The following is a 15839-nucleotide window of genomic DNA, read 5'->3' as shown; positions in this document are numbered from 1 at the left end:
TAGATGGTGTGAATGTATTACGTGCAGATATCATATTCTGATTCTGACAACGTATGAGTTGGACAATCAGAAGGTCAACCGATTATATACATTTTCATGATACTAAATTTAAACACCAACTATATTATATATGACTCTTCATGAGTGTAAAGTAGGAGATAGGAAAGAAAGTGAGGTGGTACAACAGCTAATCGTTACAAATTGGTTGAAGTCTCGAGCTATGACGAATAAGGTATGAGATTTCGGATTTGTCTTTTGGACGAGAGAGCGCGAAAACAAGATGGGAAGGGAACAAGTCTCCGCTGAATGCTGAATACTGAAGTATGTTTATCGAACGACGAAGCATTTATACTGCGTAGGAAACGACGTATTAGCTCCTTGTTTCTTCTCATTCGGAGTACAAGTCTCAAGATTCGACTGAGACTTACAGTTGCCCATGCTCCCAATACCGCGAAGAGAGCGAGACATCCCAGAATTCCTCCGAACCAAGCGTACTGAAACAATCACGATACGGAATCAGTAAAATCTCATTCTAGATCCCATGGCAATGATAGAAGTCAAGACTCACCCCGTCCTTGGTGTCTTCCCCTGGGACATGGACGTTCATACCCCACAGACCGGTTACCAAGTTCATTGGACTAAGTAATGAGACATATGAGGTCAGTCCCCTTTTGGGTGCACCTAAAGGGGGGAGGAGTGGGCAGTGACGTACATCAAAACAGTACCCAGAGCGGTCAATTTACTATAAGAAGAAAGAGTACATTAGCAACACTCTCAATGAGATGTGCAAGTCACGGTAGGAGGAGAAAGGACTCACGAAAGCACATCGTTAATTTGGTTATTCGCATCGGTCATCTCGATGGAAATCTGGGCGAGGTAGTTCGAATGCGACCTCGATAAGATCTTTTCGTAGTGATTCAAGTTCTGAGTCATAGTGATCAAGTGGTCCTATACACCAAAAAAGGACAATCAGCAATCATATCTATCGATCTTTGTCAGCATTATGATGGTAGCTCACCTGAATATCCGAGAGATATAATCCGATATCCGATTTGGGGGCGACAAGCCATTGTTCGTTACCTTCAATCAAGGTACTCATCAGCTAAACGCTTTCATACCCTCAATGAGTCCGAGGTAACTCACATCTTTTAGCAAGACCTTTGACCACATCCGCTTTGTTACCCATCAATCTCAACAAACCCATAACCTTCTTACGACAAGTACCAATCCTATTTCAATAAATCCGTCAGCTGTCATACCTTTTATAGGGAGCTTATCTGTTTTGAGACTTGACTGACCTTCTTAACATGTCACTCTGCTCGGCTTCCTTCAAGATCAACACCAGCTCATCGATACTATCTACTTCATACTCGATAGACTGAATCAATGGACCGAACGCATCGGTGATATCATCAATGAGGGCATAGGAGATCCAATCGGAGGTCACGGATATATAATCTTTGAGATGCTTGATACGACGTCTGACATTCTGAGGATGAGGAGTACCTCTGAAGTGAAACTATTACAGGATTGTCAGTAACGTTCACTGGCCATGACATGTTCAGTGCACACTAGGCCTGAAGTAAAGAATCCAACTCACGGATAGGGTACCCTCCCTGAAAACGATTATATACATGTTCAAAGGTTCCAAGTATGTTTGAGAGTATGGATCCTGGTCGAAAGATCTGAAACATACTAGATAATAATTCCTGAACAATTCGATCTTCTCTCGGGTCTCTTCCAACAAGATATCTTCCGTTGTCAAAGGATGAATACCGAATACCTAGCAAAGCCAAACCAAGTTAAGCATACATATATGCACTCTGGTTGAGCAGATGCCAACTCACCTTGGATAACATCCTCATCTCCTCGTCCGTGGGGGAAAGCACATCCAACCACCAGGTGAACTGCTCCGGATCCTCTTCAACAGCCGTACTATCCCCATTCCCTCCTCCTCCATTGCCTGATTTCGAGTTATCCCTCGACATGCTTTGAGCGGTATTATGTCCCGCAATAGCCCTGGATAACATACTGGTCTTACTAGCTATTGTACTAGGTTCGACCGGAGCAACATCATCTTTACCGTTAGGGGGTGTTCCTTTCTCGGAAGACGATTGATTTTTGCCTTTGAACAGTTCCTCGAAGGTTTGATTCTCCGCTGGGAGTTCTGCTAGGGATCTTGCGTGGATGGTGACGGGCATGGCATTGGAGTAGAACGAGAATCGATATGGCCTGTCATGTCCTGGTGGAGCTACATCAGAGTATGGTGCGAATCCCCCTCCGTTCCCTGCAGAAGGTATGGGTATACCCACAGAGGCATTCTTGCCTGAGCGGGGAGCTTTGAAGGCGTTTGCGGTTGATGTCGATTCGGGAACAACTTCACCATCTAGATTACTTGAATTGCCGAATCCCTCGAACAAGGCCAGTTTGCCTTGACGCCTCTGAACAGGGTTGGATTGTGATAGCTTCCTTTGCCTCCTCCTGTGGAAGGATGTAGGCTCGCCCTCATTCCGTGCTGTACTGGCAGGTGAGAAAGGTCCTTCGGTCATGGTATCATGTTCGTGTTCATCCCCGAACGCAGACATTGTTTGTGTCCTTTCGAAGCTACCTTCTCTCTGATGATTGATATTCTCTTGAGATCCCCGATTGGAGTTTGTCGGACTTTTGTTAGGTGTGCTTTTCCTTCTTGGAAGTCCACTGGGATTGTTGATATCGAACAGGTTTTCTCGTTCTTTGTTGGCGTGGGCTTCCATAGCAGCGAAATCGAATCTGTTTCTTGCAACTCCGCCCATACCACCCAATGATCTGAGATCGGCACCTGGTCGTTCCATACCCATATTGAGGTCGCCGATAGGTAAACGATGTTGATCACCATCTGAACCCCTTCTGTCGATCAACTGAGAATGAGAATGGGGTTCATATCCACTTGATCCACCACTACTTTCTCCGTGTCCATGGCGATCATGACGATGCATCAACCCTTCTTCTTCCTCGTCTTCTCGATCTTCTTGAACATCGTAATGGGATCTACCGTGAACGTGCTCATCATCCGACCCATTATCAGCTCCACCATGATACCTTGCTCTATGCATCGCTGCCTCCTCGGCGTCTGATAACATGGGAAAAGAACCTTCTTCGATAGGTGAGGTAGATGGGAAGTGATGTGCCGAAGGTCGGACGACAGGTGGGGAAGTATCTGCCAATGAACCGGATCGTGCTCGAGCTATTCCCAGTTCATCTCGCAATTCAGCTTTGTCTCGGGGTATACTCCGATGGCGGGGTGCAGAGAAATGGAACGTCGACTTACACATGCTCTTGGCACTTTCCATATCCTGCTGCATCTGTCTTTCCCTGGCATCAGCATCGTCGATATGCCGATAGCTCCTGGGTCCACCATGGGAGTTACGGTGGGGCATACTTTGCCGAGAAGGGGTTAGAACAGGCGAGGTTATCGACATGCTTCGAGGTGGTTGAGGGAGATGAGGGTCGATCTGGATTTGACGTGGTGACGTGGGTGTCCGGTCAGGCATGGCGTGTGCTTATCGATGATGATGATCCGTCGAGTGAAGATGGTCTTATGCGTTGTTTCGTCTAAGAGTTGGGGGAAGGCAGACAACAACTGGTGGAGTGATTGAATATACAGGACGATGAGTTGTATCCAGTCTGCTATTTCCGTCTTGACCTGGGACACACCGATTGTGGTATGAGGATGAGGGTGCGATGTGAACGAGGGGTAGGTCTTCGAGATATGATAATGGAATGGAATGACGATAGGAATGCAGCTGTATCATACAATCACTCTTGAGCGGATGATCTTGGTAGCATCTGCTTCTGCTCATGAAAACCTGATCTTTCAGCCCATTACAAAAGTGTCCTAATGGCTATTACGAAATGAGATCATTCTCCTTTGTGGGCCGATTACAAAACAATCGTAATATGACCCCTCAATCTAGGTTAACAAGCCGGTTACGGCCTGAACCGACTGCAATCAAGTTCGTTCACTCTCCTCCTTACTGTACAGTACATTCACAACCTCTCATCGACAAATCATCATCCAGAATATACAGAATGTTCAGCCGAGGTAGATCAACACTCGTAACTTCACAAGGCCATCTAGATCCAGCAGCAGTGGTATTCATGGAGAAATCACCGAGTCCAGCGGTGTACAACCGATATGACGATGATAGGTCAGGGGAGCTTAAAGGTAGACTGAGGGATCTGAGGACGGAAGTGCACGAAGCTAAAGTAGATTGGTAGTGCGTAACACCCTCTTTGATTGAGGCTATGAGGTTGGACAAGGGATTTCAACTGATATATATCGATTCATACCCAGTGTCGTGCCGAGTGAGGATGAACATCAGGTATGGTATGATCATCTTCGAACAAAGGGAATGACGCTGATCGGATGGTACTGGACAGTCTGAGGAGATAGGAGAATCTGATAAGAGAAGAGAATGGATATCTGGGTATGATTCTCTCATCGCTATCGTAACGACCCCTCCTGACGTGGATAACGCCCCATATGAACGGACTGTATTGGATGCGGATGTAGCTTTACGGGCTCAGCCGGAACCGCCCTAATCCCTTCTTCCTCCATCGACTCGGACGCCCTACTCTTCGTAGATTCGCGGTACTGGATACAAGCTGGACAGCAGGTCGTAGAGGGCTGGAAGGTAGTGAGGGTCGGAGCTAGTGGTGGGAGTGGGAAAGATGCTGTTGTGGGTGGATGGGTAGAGTGGCTGATCAAGGTAAGGATTGACATTTCCCCTCTGGTCTTTCATTCATCGGTTTTCTTTGCTTACATGCAACGCAGGAGGTGGAGGATGGGTCCAAAATAGGTATAGATCCCAAATTGATCTCTATCGGTAAGCTGCCAGTCGATGCTACACTTGAACCAAATGACCTAACAATTTGATAGACCTCGCTCGATCCATCAAATCCCGCTTGAATTCCACACAATCATCTACCAAACTCATCTCGCTCCATTCCAACTTGGTTGACAGGATACACACACCGCCCGAGCGATCGCTAGGTCCAATCAACCATTATCCAATATCATTCTCGGGCGAAGACACCTCATCCAAATTATCCAGAGTCCGCTCATCATTATCCGACCATCTCACCTCCCTTTCCTCGTCTTCGCGGCTGAAGGGGAATGATAATTGGATATATGTCTTACCGGCTTTACCGTCCATTGCATGGTTAATGAATTTCCGATGTCCAACGGATATTCCCTTTTGTCCTGTCGCTTATTCATATCTCGTCTTGACTCCGGGCAAGTGTGTGATATTTGTGGATGACCGGAAGATTACCGGTGAAAGGTTGAAAGCAGACTGGGAGAAGGCGGGAGTGGAGATCAGACCATATGCGATTGAAGAAGTGGGAAAGTATGTCAAAGGGCTGGTGGCAGATAGTCGAAAAGATGATGAGAAGAGGAGGATGAAGGTGTGGACGACGAGGGAATGTAGTCTGGCTTTAGGAGACGCATGCTCGGTCAGTTTTCTACCTTTCGTGTCTTTGAGATACTGCTGAACGGACAACTGTCATATTTTTGGTCATGTAGTCTGAGATAGAAGTTACATCCTGTCCGGTAGACAAGTTGAAGGGAGTTAAGAATGAAACCGAGATTCAGGGCTTCAAGAACGCTTATCTACGAGATGGGAGAGCTATGGTACGTTCATCGCGAACCACTAGCTGGCTACATCATGGTAGATGTTTTCCGTGAAGATAGCTGATAGGAAGATGACTAGGCCCGATGGATCGCTTGGCTTGAGAAGATACTGGTCCAGGAGAAGAAAAAGGTCGGCGAATGGGCTGCTGCTCAGACGTTGACGAGGTACAGGAGGAGGGAAGAGCTATTCGCGTGAGCTTACGGGATATCGTCAAGGTAGGGGATATCAAGCTGATGTTCTTGGGTAGAGGTCTGGCGTATGATGATATCTCTGCTTCCGGACCCAATGGAGGTAAGCTTTGAGGACACGCCAATCGCCAAGCTGATATATGGTCATAGCGTTGCCGCACTATGCCCCAAAGAAGGGAGAGGATAGGATAATAGATATTGATTCTACTTATGTTATGTGAGTGATCCCTTCATTAAGGAGATTTCCAGTTTATGACACTGACGTTGCGATATCAGAGATTCTGGAGCGCAGTATGAAGGTTAGTTTCGTTTTCTTTGGATCTAACTGCAGAACAACATTTAGCTGACGACAAGTATAGATGGGACAATCGATACTACCCGAACTTTGTATTTCGGAAAATCACCCTCGCCCGAGATCAAACGGGCTTATACGAAGGTCTTACAAGGTCATCTAGCTGTCAGCTCAGCTATCTTTCCAAGAGGTATGCCAGTGGACAGGTTGAATATGCTAGCCAGAGGACCACTGTACCAGTAAGCTACCCTGCTCTATGTGAAAACATTAGCTCATCAAGGAAGTAATCTGATAGGGACGGACTGGATTTTGGACATGGTATAGGTCATGGCATTGGGACGTATCTTGCTGTTCACGAGAGTGAGTGATACGGCACTACTCATTTTGCTCCTGCAGTAGAGCGTGAACGCAGCTGATGAGACGGATGACGATAGGCCCAATGTTCCCTAAGAACGCAGGATTTGAGCCTGGAAATATAACCAGTATCGAGCCGGGTTACTACAAAGAAGGTGAATGGGGAATACGCATCGAATCTGTCATTCTGTGTAAATCTGTTGATGTGAGTTGAGTTCTCGATAGTCAGAATGATGTGGCTGTTATATGACTGATCATCGTGGCAATTTGAATAGACACCAAACTATCAATCAGGTCATTTCCTCTCTTTCGAACGTATCACCCAAGTACCAATTCAAACTTCCCTGGTGGATTACAAGATATTGACTAAATCTGAGATACGATGGCTGAATGAACACAATACGTCCGTGCAGGATAAGTTGATGCCCTTGTTACAAGGTGATGAAGATGCTGAGACGAGGAATTGGCTCAAGAGGAATTGTAAGCCCAAGAAGATCTGGCCTTGGACGGGGGCATAGGTGAAGAGTGGTGGAAGTTAGGTGTAAATGTATGTACTGTATCATTGAACTGCTGTGTATGTATAAGGAAACCCCCATGGATGTCATAAAAACATGATAATGCTCAACTCTGATCTCTTACAACCTTACTCATGCATGGTTTGAATGTGCGAGTCCTCATGAAAACAAGCGCTTTCTCATACAGTAATACTATACATTGCCGTGTGACGTCACACAAACGCCCGAATCGGATATGTAGTAGTCAGGCACCAGCCAAGTGATATGGTATCATTCGTGGGGCCAAGAGAGGAGAGGGGAGGAGGAGGGGGGGGAGAAGGGGAACCAAATAAACTACCACTATACTAGTCTCACTTTGATTTAGTTGTCTGTCATTACTCGAGTACGACATTGGGTTGAGCAGCTGACCACATTCATATGGATGTATGTGATATCCGGACTGGAAACAGCACAGTGATATGTATAGAGTATTCTCGTTAACCTCATCATCCCTTCATCTTCTTTATCTTATCTTTTCACATTAAACCATAGCAAGTAAGAGAAAGCAATTATGAGGACCGCAATCCTCCTATCAGCCCTTGGAGGCTTCCTGAAATTGACAACGGGTCAAAATATAACTCAAACTTCTTCGCTCTCTTTCTCGGCTACTCCCGTATCGACCACCGTCCCATCCGCGACGGTAGCGCTGGATACGCCCGTACCGGGTCAGGGGGACTATCCACCTGTACAATGTGAGTAGTCTGTCCTGTCTCTTGCTCTGCATGGCTTTAGACGAGGTTTCAAGCTGATTGTAATCGATGGGGATTATAGATCTCTGTGAGGAGGGGACCAATACTACCTACTGTCCTGGAGTTGTGAGTGTTACAACTTCCCTACTCCGTTGTAATGCGAAGTATAAGTAGAGTATGAGGATCTTCGGCTGATATACTGTGAGATGTAGCTACTACAAGATGTCCAATTGGCTGGTATCTTCCCTGATTCAAAGGTATGTACTGAAATTTGCTGAATGACCACATCCCCCTTCTGGAGCAGAGGGAACTTCATCTTAGAAATGGAAATATCAAACGCTGACTGTTGGTATCTGACATGTCCTGTCATATCGCATCTAGACATTCGTCGATAAGGTGAGGTCCCGATCGGTCCGACTTCTAGCTAGAGCTGATCAGAGATACCGTCTAGCCAACCAACGGAACGCTCAATGATACCCTCGCAGCATTCAATGCGCTCGGATCGAATGTTACTGTAGGACAGATCGAGACCTTTGTGGAGAGTAACTTTGTGAGTCTACCTTCGCCAAATACATAATCCTTCTACTCTGAATTTTGGATTTCGAGAAGCTGATCTACGACACTCCACTGTAGAAAGGCGAAGGTCTAGATCTCGAGCAAATCCCTATAGAGGGGTTCAACCAGAGCCCTGCGATACTTGATAATATCTCGGATCCCATATACAAGGCTTGGACAAGTATTGTCAATTCCTACTGGACTTTGCTGATCAGGTGAGCTATACGTCCTGTCCCATTTGTCCTCGCATCACTGATGGTATTTCAGGGAGACCAATCAATCTTCACTGTGCAATGGGACTTGCGACTCGAGCTTGATCCCTCTCAATCATACCGTTGTGGTTCCTGGTGGAAGGTATCGGGAGATCTATTATTGGGATTCCAGGGTGAGTTATATTCATTGCCCAGCCATCGTCGAATGTTAAGTGCAGCTGATCCCATCTGATTCTGGTGTTTACAGTGGATCATCGAGGGTCTCCTTAAATCGGAATTGTACAATTACGCTTGGAACCTCTTGCAGAACATGATGGACTTTATCGATGTGAGCTACTGTCTTCTGGTTTTTGATAGCTTTGTAACACATAACGGTGGGGCTGATTGGGTATGCAGGTATACGGATACATCCCCAACGGTGGAAGGTAAGCTCGCTAATGTTTGAGATCGTGTTCATGCAGCTTATGATCATATCACTTGCAGAAAATACTATGTCAATCGATCACAGCCTCCGATGTTCATCCAGGTAAGCTATGACCAGTTCTCACCCCGATGCATAGCTGATTTACCTCCCGAATATGTAGATGCTCGATGCCTATGTAAAAGTCACTGGTAATACTACAATCCTGGAAAGAGCCTTACCTCTAGCTTCGGTAAGTCGACGGTACAACACCACTATATGTGGAATGCTAAGATGATCATGTATAGGCCGAAATGCAATGGTGGTCCAACAACCGGACATTCAACTACACTTCCCCTTTCACTGGTAAAACTCTGTTGGTGGCTCATTACGCTGTGAATAACAGTGCTCCTCGACCTGAGGTAAGTCAGCGGTAGGACTAGACTCCACTCTGTGTGCTGACTAGCACGACACTTAGGGCTACGTCGAGGATTATGAGACTGTCACGGGCGCTTCTCCAGCGCTCAATGCGAGTCAAAAGGCTGAATTATACTCTGAATTAGCCACGGGTAAGCTACCGACATATTGACCAGTGACTGTAGTCAGGAGTGTCTGCTGACACCGTCCCTCCCCATTCAGGTGCCGAATCCGGTTGGGACTACTCCTCGAGGTGGTGTAAACAGCCCGTCCAGAATATCAGCGACAACAACCCAGCATTGAGAACACTCAACGTAAAAGCTATCATCCCAGTAGACCTACTGAGTCTATTATCAGGAGATCACGCCTTGGTAAGCTGCAATATTGCGCCGTTACCTTTGGCCTAAAGCTCATGATGTATCACTAGCTGGCAAATCTGTATGACCTCTATGCCAACTCTACAGGAAACAGCACGCCCACTACGAGCAATTCCACTCAGGCTGGAAATACCACTGATATAGTCCAGACCAATTCGACTACTTCAAATGGCAATTCTTCGACCTCATCGCCTAGTAATAGTCCAGCATTCTACCATCGTCAACAGGCACAGCTGTTCTCTGATGCGGTACTGGATCTTTGTTGGGATCCCGCCAAGGTATGTTTAGATCACTGCGTCCCGATGACCTTCATCCTGTTCTTTCCTTTCCGTCTCCTTCGGCTCGCCTTCTGAGTTTGTTCGCCTCTCGCACTCCTTTCTTCCCCTATCTTCGCTTTTCCCCCCCCCCTCCTCTTGTCCTTCTCTCCCCTCCTATCCAGCTCCTATCCGTCTCCTATCCGTCTCCTGTCCGTCTCCTCTCCTCCGAAACTCGCTTGAACAAGTGACTGATCTTGAGCGATCACTATGCATCCCAGGCATGGTTCTACGACTTCAACACCACATCCAACTCGCGATCCAACGTATACTCACCGGCAGGATCGTGGCCTTTGTGGCAGAATATCACTCCAAACGAACTCGCAAATAACGAGACTGAAGCTTTGAGGTTTGTGTCGGGTGCTCGGTTCTTACTTGGTAAATATTCTGGTATACCCAGTGTGGCTAGTTTGTTATATACAGGACTGAACTGGGTAAGCCAGCTTCCTTTCTTTCGACGAATCGTGTAGATAATGAAGCTGATGGAGTGTATGACACGCAGGATTTCCCCAACTCTTGGCCACCTCATCTTCGTGAGTGAAGTTTCTTCTTCTCCCTGATCCTCTCAGAAGGGGAAAATAGCTGACATGAGCTGACATGCGCCCGCACAGACACAACGATCAAAGCCTTCGAGACACTAGGTCGACACCACACCAACGCCACAGTCCTATCCAACCTCACCATCCCCTTCTCTCAGGTCGCATCTGGACAATTGGGATTACAAGAATCCGAACTCCAACCCCAACCGCAAAGTACCATTGGTAATGTCTCCCTCCAGACCCAGGAGGCACAAGGTAAACCATGGCCTTTGGCGTTGAGCATCGAATATGCCAATCGATATCTGGGAGCTGCTTTCTGTTCTTGGTACTCTACAGGAGGAGCTATCGAGGGATTGTTGACTCAGTTGCCATTGAGCGATTTGAATGCTACGGGGACATATACTGCTGGGCAATCTGGTGAGCATAAGCTACCACCTGTGGACCTCATATGACAGGTGTCTTTGAAAGCTGACAGACCCTTTCTTGTCTCTGTATAGGTGTAATGTTTGAAAAGGTGAGTTGGGATTTTGAAAACGGTTACCTACCTGCCAGGCAAAGTGGCAGTTAACTCTCACATCAGAATCTTTTCATTTTTTCATTTTTTTGGGGGGCGTATTTCATCACTTCCTTCCTCTTCTTCGTCTCAACTTGTCATTCTTTTTCCACGGATCTTCTGCTGATCGTCTCAACAGTTCAACGCGACCGATACCGATGCGGCAGGCTCGGGAGGCGAGTATACCGTACAGGTCGGCTTTGGATGGACAAACGGAGTCGGTAAGTCGCTAAAAATTTCCTCCCGACCACCTCCCCCTCCCTCTCCTCGTTCCCTCACCCGCGGCGACTCTCATTTGGCTGAAGGTGACCACTGGTGGGAACTAACAATCTCTTAATCGTACCGAATAGTCCTCTGGGCAGCAGGCGAATACGGTCAATACCTCCCCTCACCCACCTGCCCTCTGATCCCCATTATCGAAGTAAACGGTAATGGTAATTCCTCTGTCTACTCGAATGGTACTACCACCAACGGTACTGGATCTGTCAGTAATGGTACGAGTGATGGTGGTAATGCCACTTCTAGTCTTTTGTTCGCTGGGTATAAGATCCCGAGGGAAGAGTGGAAGCGGGCTGCGAAGGAGGAGAAGAAGCGACATTGAAGTGAAAGTGAGAAAGGACGGTTTATCCGGGTTTGAAATTTCGTTATAATGGACTTTATCGATGTTTCCTAAGGAGCTCTGTATATCTGGACGTTGCTCTGGTTCTGTTGTTTCGATTGATTGACTCTTAGCAGTGTGTCAGTAGTCGAGGGAGAGCAATTCGATTGATATGGTATCGTAATCAGTAAAAAGTATAATTGGAATGCAGATTAGTGTTTCGTGCTCAGCAGGTTACAGTATCGCCACGAACCTGTACATCTTGCCTCGTTTGGTTGCGCTATGAACCAAGAATGTACCGTATTCTGATCTTATTACATCACCGAATCAGAATCAGTGCGTTGGGCGCATACTGTACTACCGTATCACCTCGTACACTTCTCCCTCACCCTTCCACCCCTCATCTTTCCTACCCAACACCTGACCCCAAAACTTCATGATCCCATACCATTCTTCCTTATTCCTCGGCATCGCCTCCGCCCCTCCCCCACCACTACCATGTATCACTTCGACATCTTTGTATGCTCGTTTCAGTATCGTCACGCTCTTCTGGTGGATGGCCGATTGTGGGGAATGTCTCGTAAAGTAACATAGGGGAGTTTGTATGTTCAGCGTAGATGTAGGATGAGTAAGTAGTGAAGCGCATATAGAGATGATTGATCCTAGTCTCCTATCTCCATCTACTTCTTGACTGATTGGATTCTGGTGAATTGATAATCCCACTTCCAGAGCTGTAGTCCCGCCCTGGCCGAATCCAAATAGATGAATATCCCGTAGAGTCCATCCTACCTCTTTGCTTATCAGTGTTTGGATGAGCTTACGGAGTTTTGGAATGTGGGTAGTAGGGTTCTGAGCGTCGAGAGGTAGGGGATCGTATGTGGGTGTGAAGGTGGGGTACCATGAGAAGGAGGGGTGGTCCATTAGTGGGATCCTAAGTTGAGCAACGCAGTTAGCAAGGACGATCGTTTGTAATCGACGATGGATACAGATTTTCATGATAAGTCGCATGGTAGAGGTGGACTTACGGATCAGGCGCTGAAAGAGATAAGACCGCTGTGGAGGGGAGGTTCAGTTGTTTGCCGAGATCGAAAAAGGGGGCTTTGGAGTCGCCTGTGACATGAAACGATGTTGAGTTAGCCTAACGTGAAAGGCATCTTACATGCGAAGAGAAAGAAGCTCACCCAGTCCATGGAGCATTATGAGCAGGTTCTTGTCGCAGCCGTCTGGTGAGGGGTGGTACGAGAAGTCCCATGGTTTTAGCAGGGAGGGGGAGGGGATTGGTTTTGAGGAGGAAGACGAGGAGGAGGAGGATGAAGGGACGGGACGGAGGTTGAGGGACGTCATCGTTTCAAAGGTGAGCTTCGTAGTTTCTTGTACTGTTTCGGGTACTGCTTTGAGGGGTCTATGTTCTATGCCTGGGGCCTGTATAACCTCCCATCCTGATGGTGAATGAATATGCAAAAGTGACAAGTACGAACGAGATCATGCAAAGTTGTTTTCGAGTGGGAGACAATGTAAGATAGCAGGGGAGTCGAGGTACTTTATACTTTTGCTTCCGACGGAAACGAGAATGACCGAATCAAGCAAAAGCAAATGTTTTCAACGACAAGCAAGAATGAAAATGTTGCATGTCACTTCAACATCGCTCCTTCCTATACGACTATCTTTCATCTTGTAACGATCATATATCACCGCAGGAGACTGTAGATTGGGTCGAACTCGGATCCATCACCATCAGATACATAGAGATACTCTGTACCGCATCGAACCGCCATGCTCTTCTGTCCGTATTGCGCGAATAATCTGACGATAGGTGATAGGGAGGACAGTAATGACAAGTGCTGGTGAGTTTGTCTTCTGGCCAAATGTCGTAATCATATGACTACAGGTGTCATCCCAGTCGATCTCACAGCTGAGTTATCTTGACGATATATAGGATATGTCCTACTTGTCCTTATCAATACATCATCGAACGACAGGTAAGCTCAACCTCTTCCGACACGAATCATCATACCCTGTATGTCCCATAGATGGGTGATGTTGATCTGGATACTCTGCTTGTAGATATCAATGCGAACCCACCTGAAACGTAAAGAGGTAGACGACGTTCTGGGAGGTAAAGAAGCGTGGGCGAATGTCGATAAAATCGATAGTGAGTAGGAGTCGTCTTCCACACAAACCCCCTCTGTCCAGATAAATCATGATATCAACCGTTTCACGCATATGCTTGTGTACCCAATGCTGATCTTGACGATTTCACCTTAGCCGCCTGTCCGAAATGCGATTTCAGAAAAGCGTATTTCCGTCAGCTACAGATCAGGTCGGCGGATGAACCTATGACTACTTTCTAGTGAGTCCGATGGCTCTCATCGACTGCAATCGGTCTCTCCCTCCCTCCACCTCACATTACTATGATGTAATTTCCTAGAGATGGAAAGCTGATAATTCTTCCTTCCCCCGTAGCAAATGCTGCGAATGTGCTCATCAATGGAGAGAGGTGAGCTCGGATTTCGTATTTCAGTACCAAGCGAAACATCAGAGCTGACATTGTTCATCGACTACTTCTAGAATTGAGTCTTATCCTCCAGCAATTCCCAGGACAAGAGGCATAACGCCATTACATACAATCTACAGAACAAGATTATAATGACTATATAACGATGTGACATGACATACAACACTCTCCTTCTATTACTTGAACACTACCAATACACATACCTTTCTCTGAAATCTGAGTTCTGCTGAATCGTCGTGATGATTCTTGTGTTCTTCATTTGTGAGAGTCATCAAGCAGATCAGAGCACGCCATCATTCCTCCAACCCAGCTTCCAACAATTCCATAATCCTCTTTATCCTCTCTTTGCTCTTCTCTCCCCCATCCTCTAATCCAGGTACGCCAAGTTCTATCAACCGCTGCTTATGTTTCGATGCGAGGCCATCTATCGCTGGAAGGCATTGTTGGAGGTAGAACGTGTCGAGGGTGGAAGAGAGGGATTTTGCCCAAACCTATATGTTATGTTGGGATCAGCCCTTTCCACTGAAATAGGAATCTTCCAGCTTTAAGATATATCCCTCCTGTCGAACGGATGTGCAACAGATAGAGCATCTATGTGTGACATTCACTCACCTCTTTCTTCTCTGACGGTATCACCTTCCTAGCTATCTTTGCACTACACCATTCTTATGTCAGATGATTTCCCCGATGATAAATTAGAAATGGGCAGCCCAACTCACATCTCCTTCTCAGCCTGTATACTCCTCTCATGCTCCGCCTTGACTTTCTCGCTTCTAGCCCATAATCGCCTTTCCAAAGCATCCTGCTCTTTCTTCATCTGAGCACATGTGTGGATGATCAGCTATCATCATACAACTTCCTCCTGCCCAAACCAAACCAAACCGGAACACACCTTTTTCAATTCCATCTTAAATTCCTCATCTTCCAGCACTTCAGAGAGTATCGGCAAAGCTTTACTAAAGCTCATAAAGCTATACCCCTCCTCATCAACCCTCTCGGAAGGTTTCCGTCTTTTCCTGGGTGGTGTAGCAGCACTCGTACTCTCCCTCCTCCCATGATTAGTATTGGTCTGATCGGTACTTTCTCGTCTCCTTGGACTTTGCACTGGGTCATAAGGCGATTTTGACGGAGTAGAAGTCTCCCCAACGGGACCAAAGGGTTCGATGAGATTCCGTTTATTTGGTGAGTCTGCTTTGGTCTGAGGTTGGGGTCTAGCATTGAGAGAGGACAGGAGATCATCTAGTTGTCGCTTGGAGGGTATATTCGGTTTTGGCATGGATCCTGCCGCTGTTGTAGGGTGGATGGGAGAATATCCTGCTGGAGCAGATTGAGGAGGGACCGGTTCAGAGGCAGATGAACCATCTTGGGCTGAACGGAGGAGGGCGAGGAGGGAATGAACGGAATTGGCGCTGTTATCCTAGCCATCCCATCGAGAGAGTCAACATTCGTCGGCTTCGGTTCTTCTAGGTCAGTGTAGAGCTCACTCACTGGATATGACATGCTCCTGTTCGACTAGGGATGGAGAGATAGATGAGGAAGATGAAGAGTTAGACCGAAGTCTTTGGGTGGGTGTTTCGGGTGAATAGTAAGTGAGTTCCGACGGAAAAATA

At 46.8% G+C, this 15839-nt stretch overlaps 6 protein-coding genes across 6 annotated transcripts; 3 read left to right on the top strand and 3 right to left on the bottom strand.

The window, feature by feature from the left end:
* Positions 1 to 327: 327 nt before the first annotated feature.
* Positions 328 to 3530, bottom strand: I302_107467 (uncharacterized protein; the record flags this gene model as incomplete). Its single annotated transcript, XM_065870463.1, has 11 exons — positions 328 to 351; positions 429 to 494; positions 569 to 638; positions 713 to 742; positions 818 to 948; positions 1019 to 1080; positions 1144 to 1229; positions 1299 to 1519; positions 1601 to 1783; positions 1848 to 3223; positions 3308 to 3530. The coding sequence occupies 11 exons, from the start codon at positions 3528 to 3530 to the stop codon at positions 328 to 330; spliced, it is 2472 nt and encodes an 823-aa protein (XP_065726535.1).
* A 538-nt stretch (positions 3531 to 4068) lies between these two features.
* Positions 4069 to 7024, top strand: I302_107466 (uncharacterized protein; the record flags this gene model as incomplete). Its single annotated transcript, XM_019193402.1, has 15 exons — positions 4069 to 4256; positions 4334 to 4361; positions 4420 to 4466; positions 4553 to 4748; positions 4814 to 4865; positions 4919 to 5493; positions 5564 to 5671; positions 5751 to 5863; positions 5920 to 5963; positions 6011 to 6077; positions 6137 to 6159; positions 6220 to 6391; positions 6448 to 6512; positions 6587 to 6711; positions 6782 to 7024. 15 exons carry the CDS (start codon positions 4069 to 4071, stop codon positions 7022 to 7024), a joined length of 2046 nt encoding a protein of 681 aa, XP_019044879.1.
* Positions 7025 to 7571: 547 nt separating this feature from the next.
* I302_107465 (uncharacterized protein) lies at positions 7572 to 11717 on the top strand (the record flags this gene model as incomplete). Its single annotated transcript, XM_065870462.1, has 21 exons — positions 7572 to 7752; positions 7832 to 7875; positions 7962 to 8006; positions 8131 to 8145; positions 8201 to 8299; positions 8383 to 8519; positions 8572 to 8689; positions 8764 to 8844; positions 8913 to 8941; positions 9000 to 9042; positions 9101 to 9169; positions 9225 to 9338; positions 9395 to 9485; positions 9556 to 9704; positions 9761 to 9988; positions 10246 to 10458; positions 10527 to 10557; positions 10636 to 10980; positions 11061 to 11077; positions 11256 to 11337; positions 11467 to 11717. The coding sequence occupies 21 exons, from the start codon at positions 7572 to 7574 to the stop codon at positions 11715 to 11717; spliced, it is 2382 nt and encodes a 793-aa protein (XP_065726534.1).
* Positions 11718 to 12071: 354 nt separating this feature from the next.
* On the bottom strand, positions 12072 to 13058 carry I302_107464 (uncharacterized protein; the record flags this gene model as incomplete). Its single annotated transcript, XM_019193404.1, has 3 exons — positions 12072 to 12645; positions 12740 to 12824; positions 12896 to 13058. The coding sequence occupies 3 exons, from the start codon at positions 13056 to 13058 to the stop codon at positions 12072 to 12074; spliced, it is 822 nt and encodes a 273-aa protein (XP_019044881.1).
* A 429-nt stretch (positions 13059 to 13487) lies between these two features.
* Positions 13488 to 14259, top strand: I302_107463 (uncharacterized protein; the record flags this gene model as incomplete). Its single annotated transcript, XM_019193405.1, has 5 exons — positions 13488 to 13558; positions 13651 to 13693; positions 13779 to 13866; positions 13980 to 14064; positions 14178 to 14259. 5 exons carry the CDS (start codon positions 13488 to 13490, stop codon positions 14257 to 14259), a joined length of 369 nt encoding a protein of 122 aa, XP_019044882.1.
* Positions 14260 to 14522: 263 nt separating this feature from the next.
* On the bottom strand, positions 14523 to 15729 carry I302_107462 (uncharacterized protein; the record flags this gene model as incomplete). Its single annotated transcript, XM_019193406.1, has 5 exons — positions 14523 to 14720; positions 14842 to 14884; positions 14949 to 15046; positions 15122 to 15646; positions 15718 to 15729. The coding sequence occupies 5 exons, from the start codon at positions 15727 to 15729 to the stop codon at positions 14523 to 14525; spliced, it is 876 nt and encodes a 291-aa protein (XP_019044883.1).
* Between the last annotated feature and the right edge of the window lie 110 nt (positions 15730 to 15839).

This window comes from Kwoniella bestiolae, chromosome 6 (genome assembly GCF_000512585.2).
Source record: "Kwoniella bestiolae CBS 10118 chromosome 6, complete sequence".
Taxonomy (NCBI): Eukaryota; Fungi; Basidiomycota; class Tremellomycetes; order Tremellales; family Cryptococcaceae; genus Kwoniella; species Kwoniella bestiolae.
The sequence above is the reverse complement of the archived record's forward strand: the minus strand, read 5'-3'. Positions and strand labels throughout refer to the sequence as shown.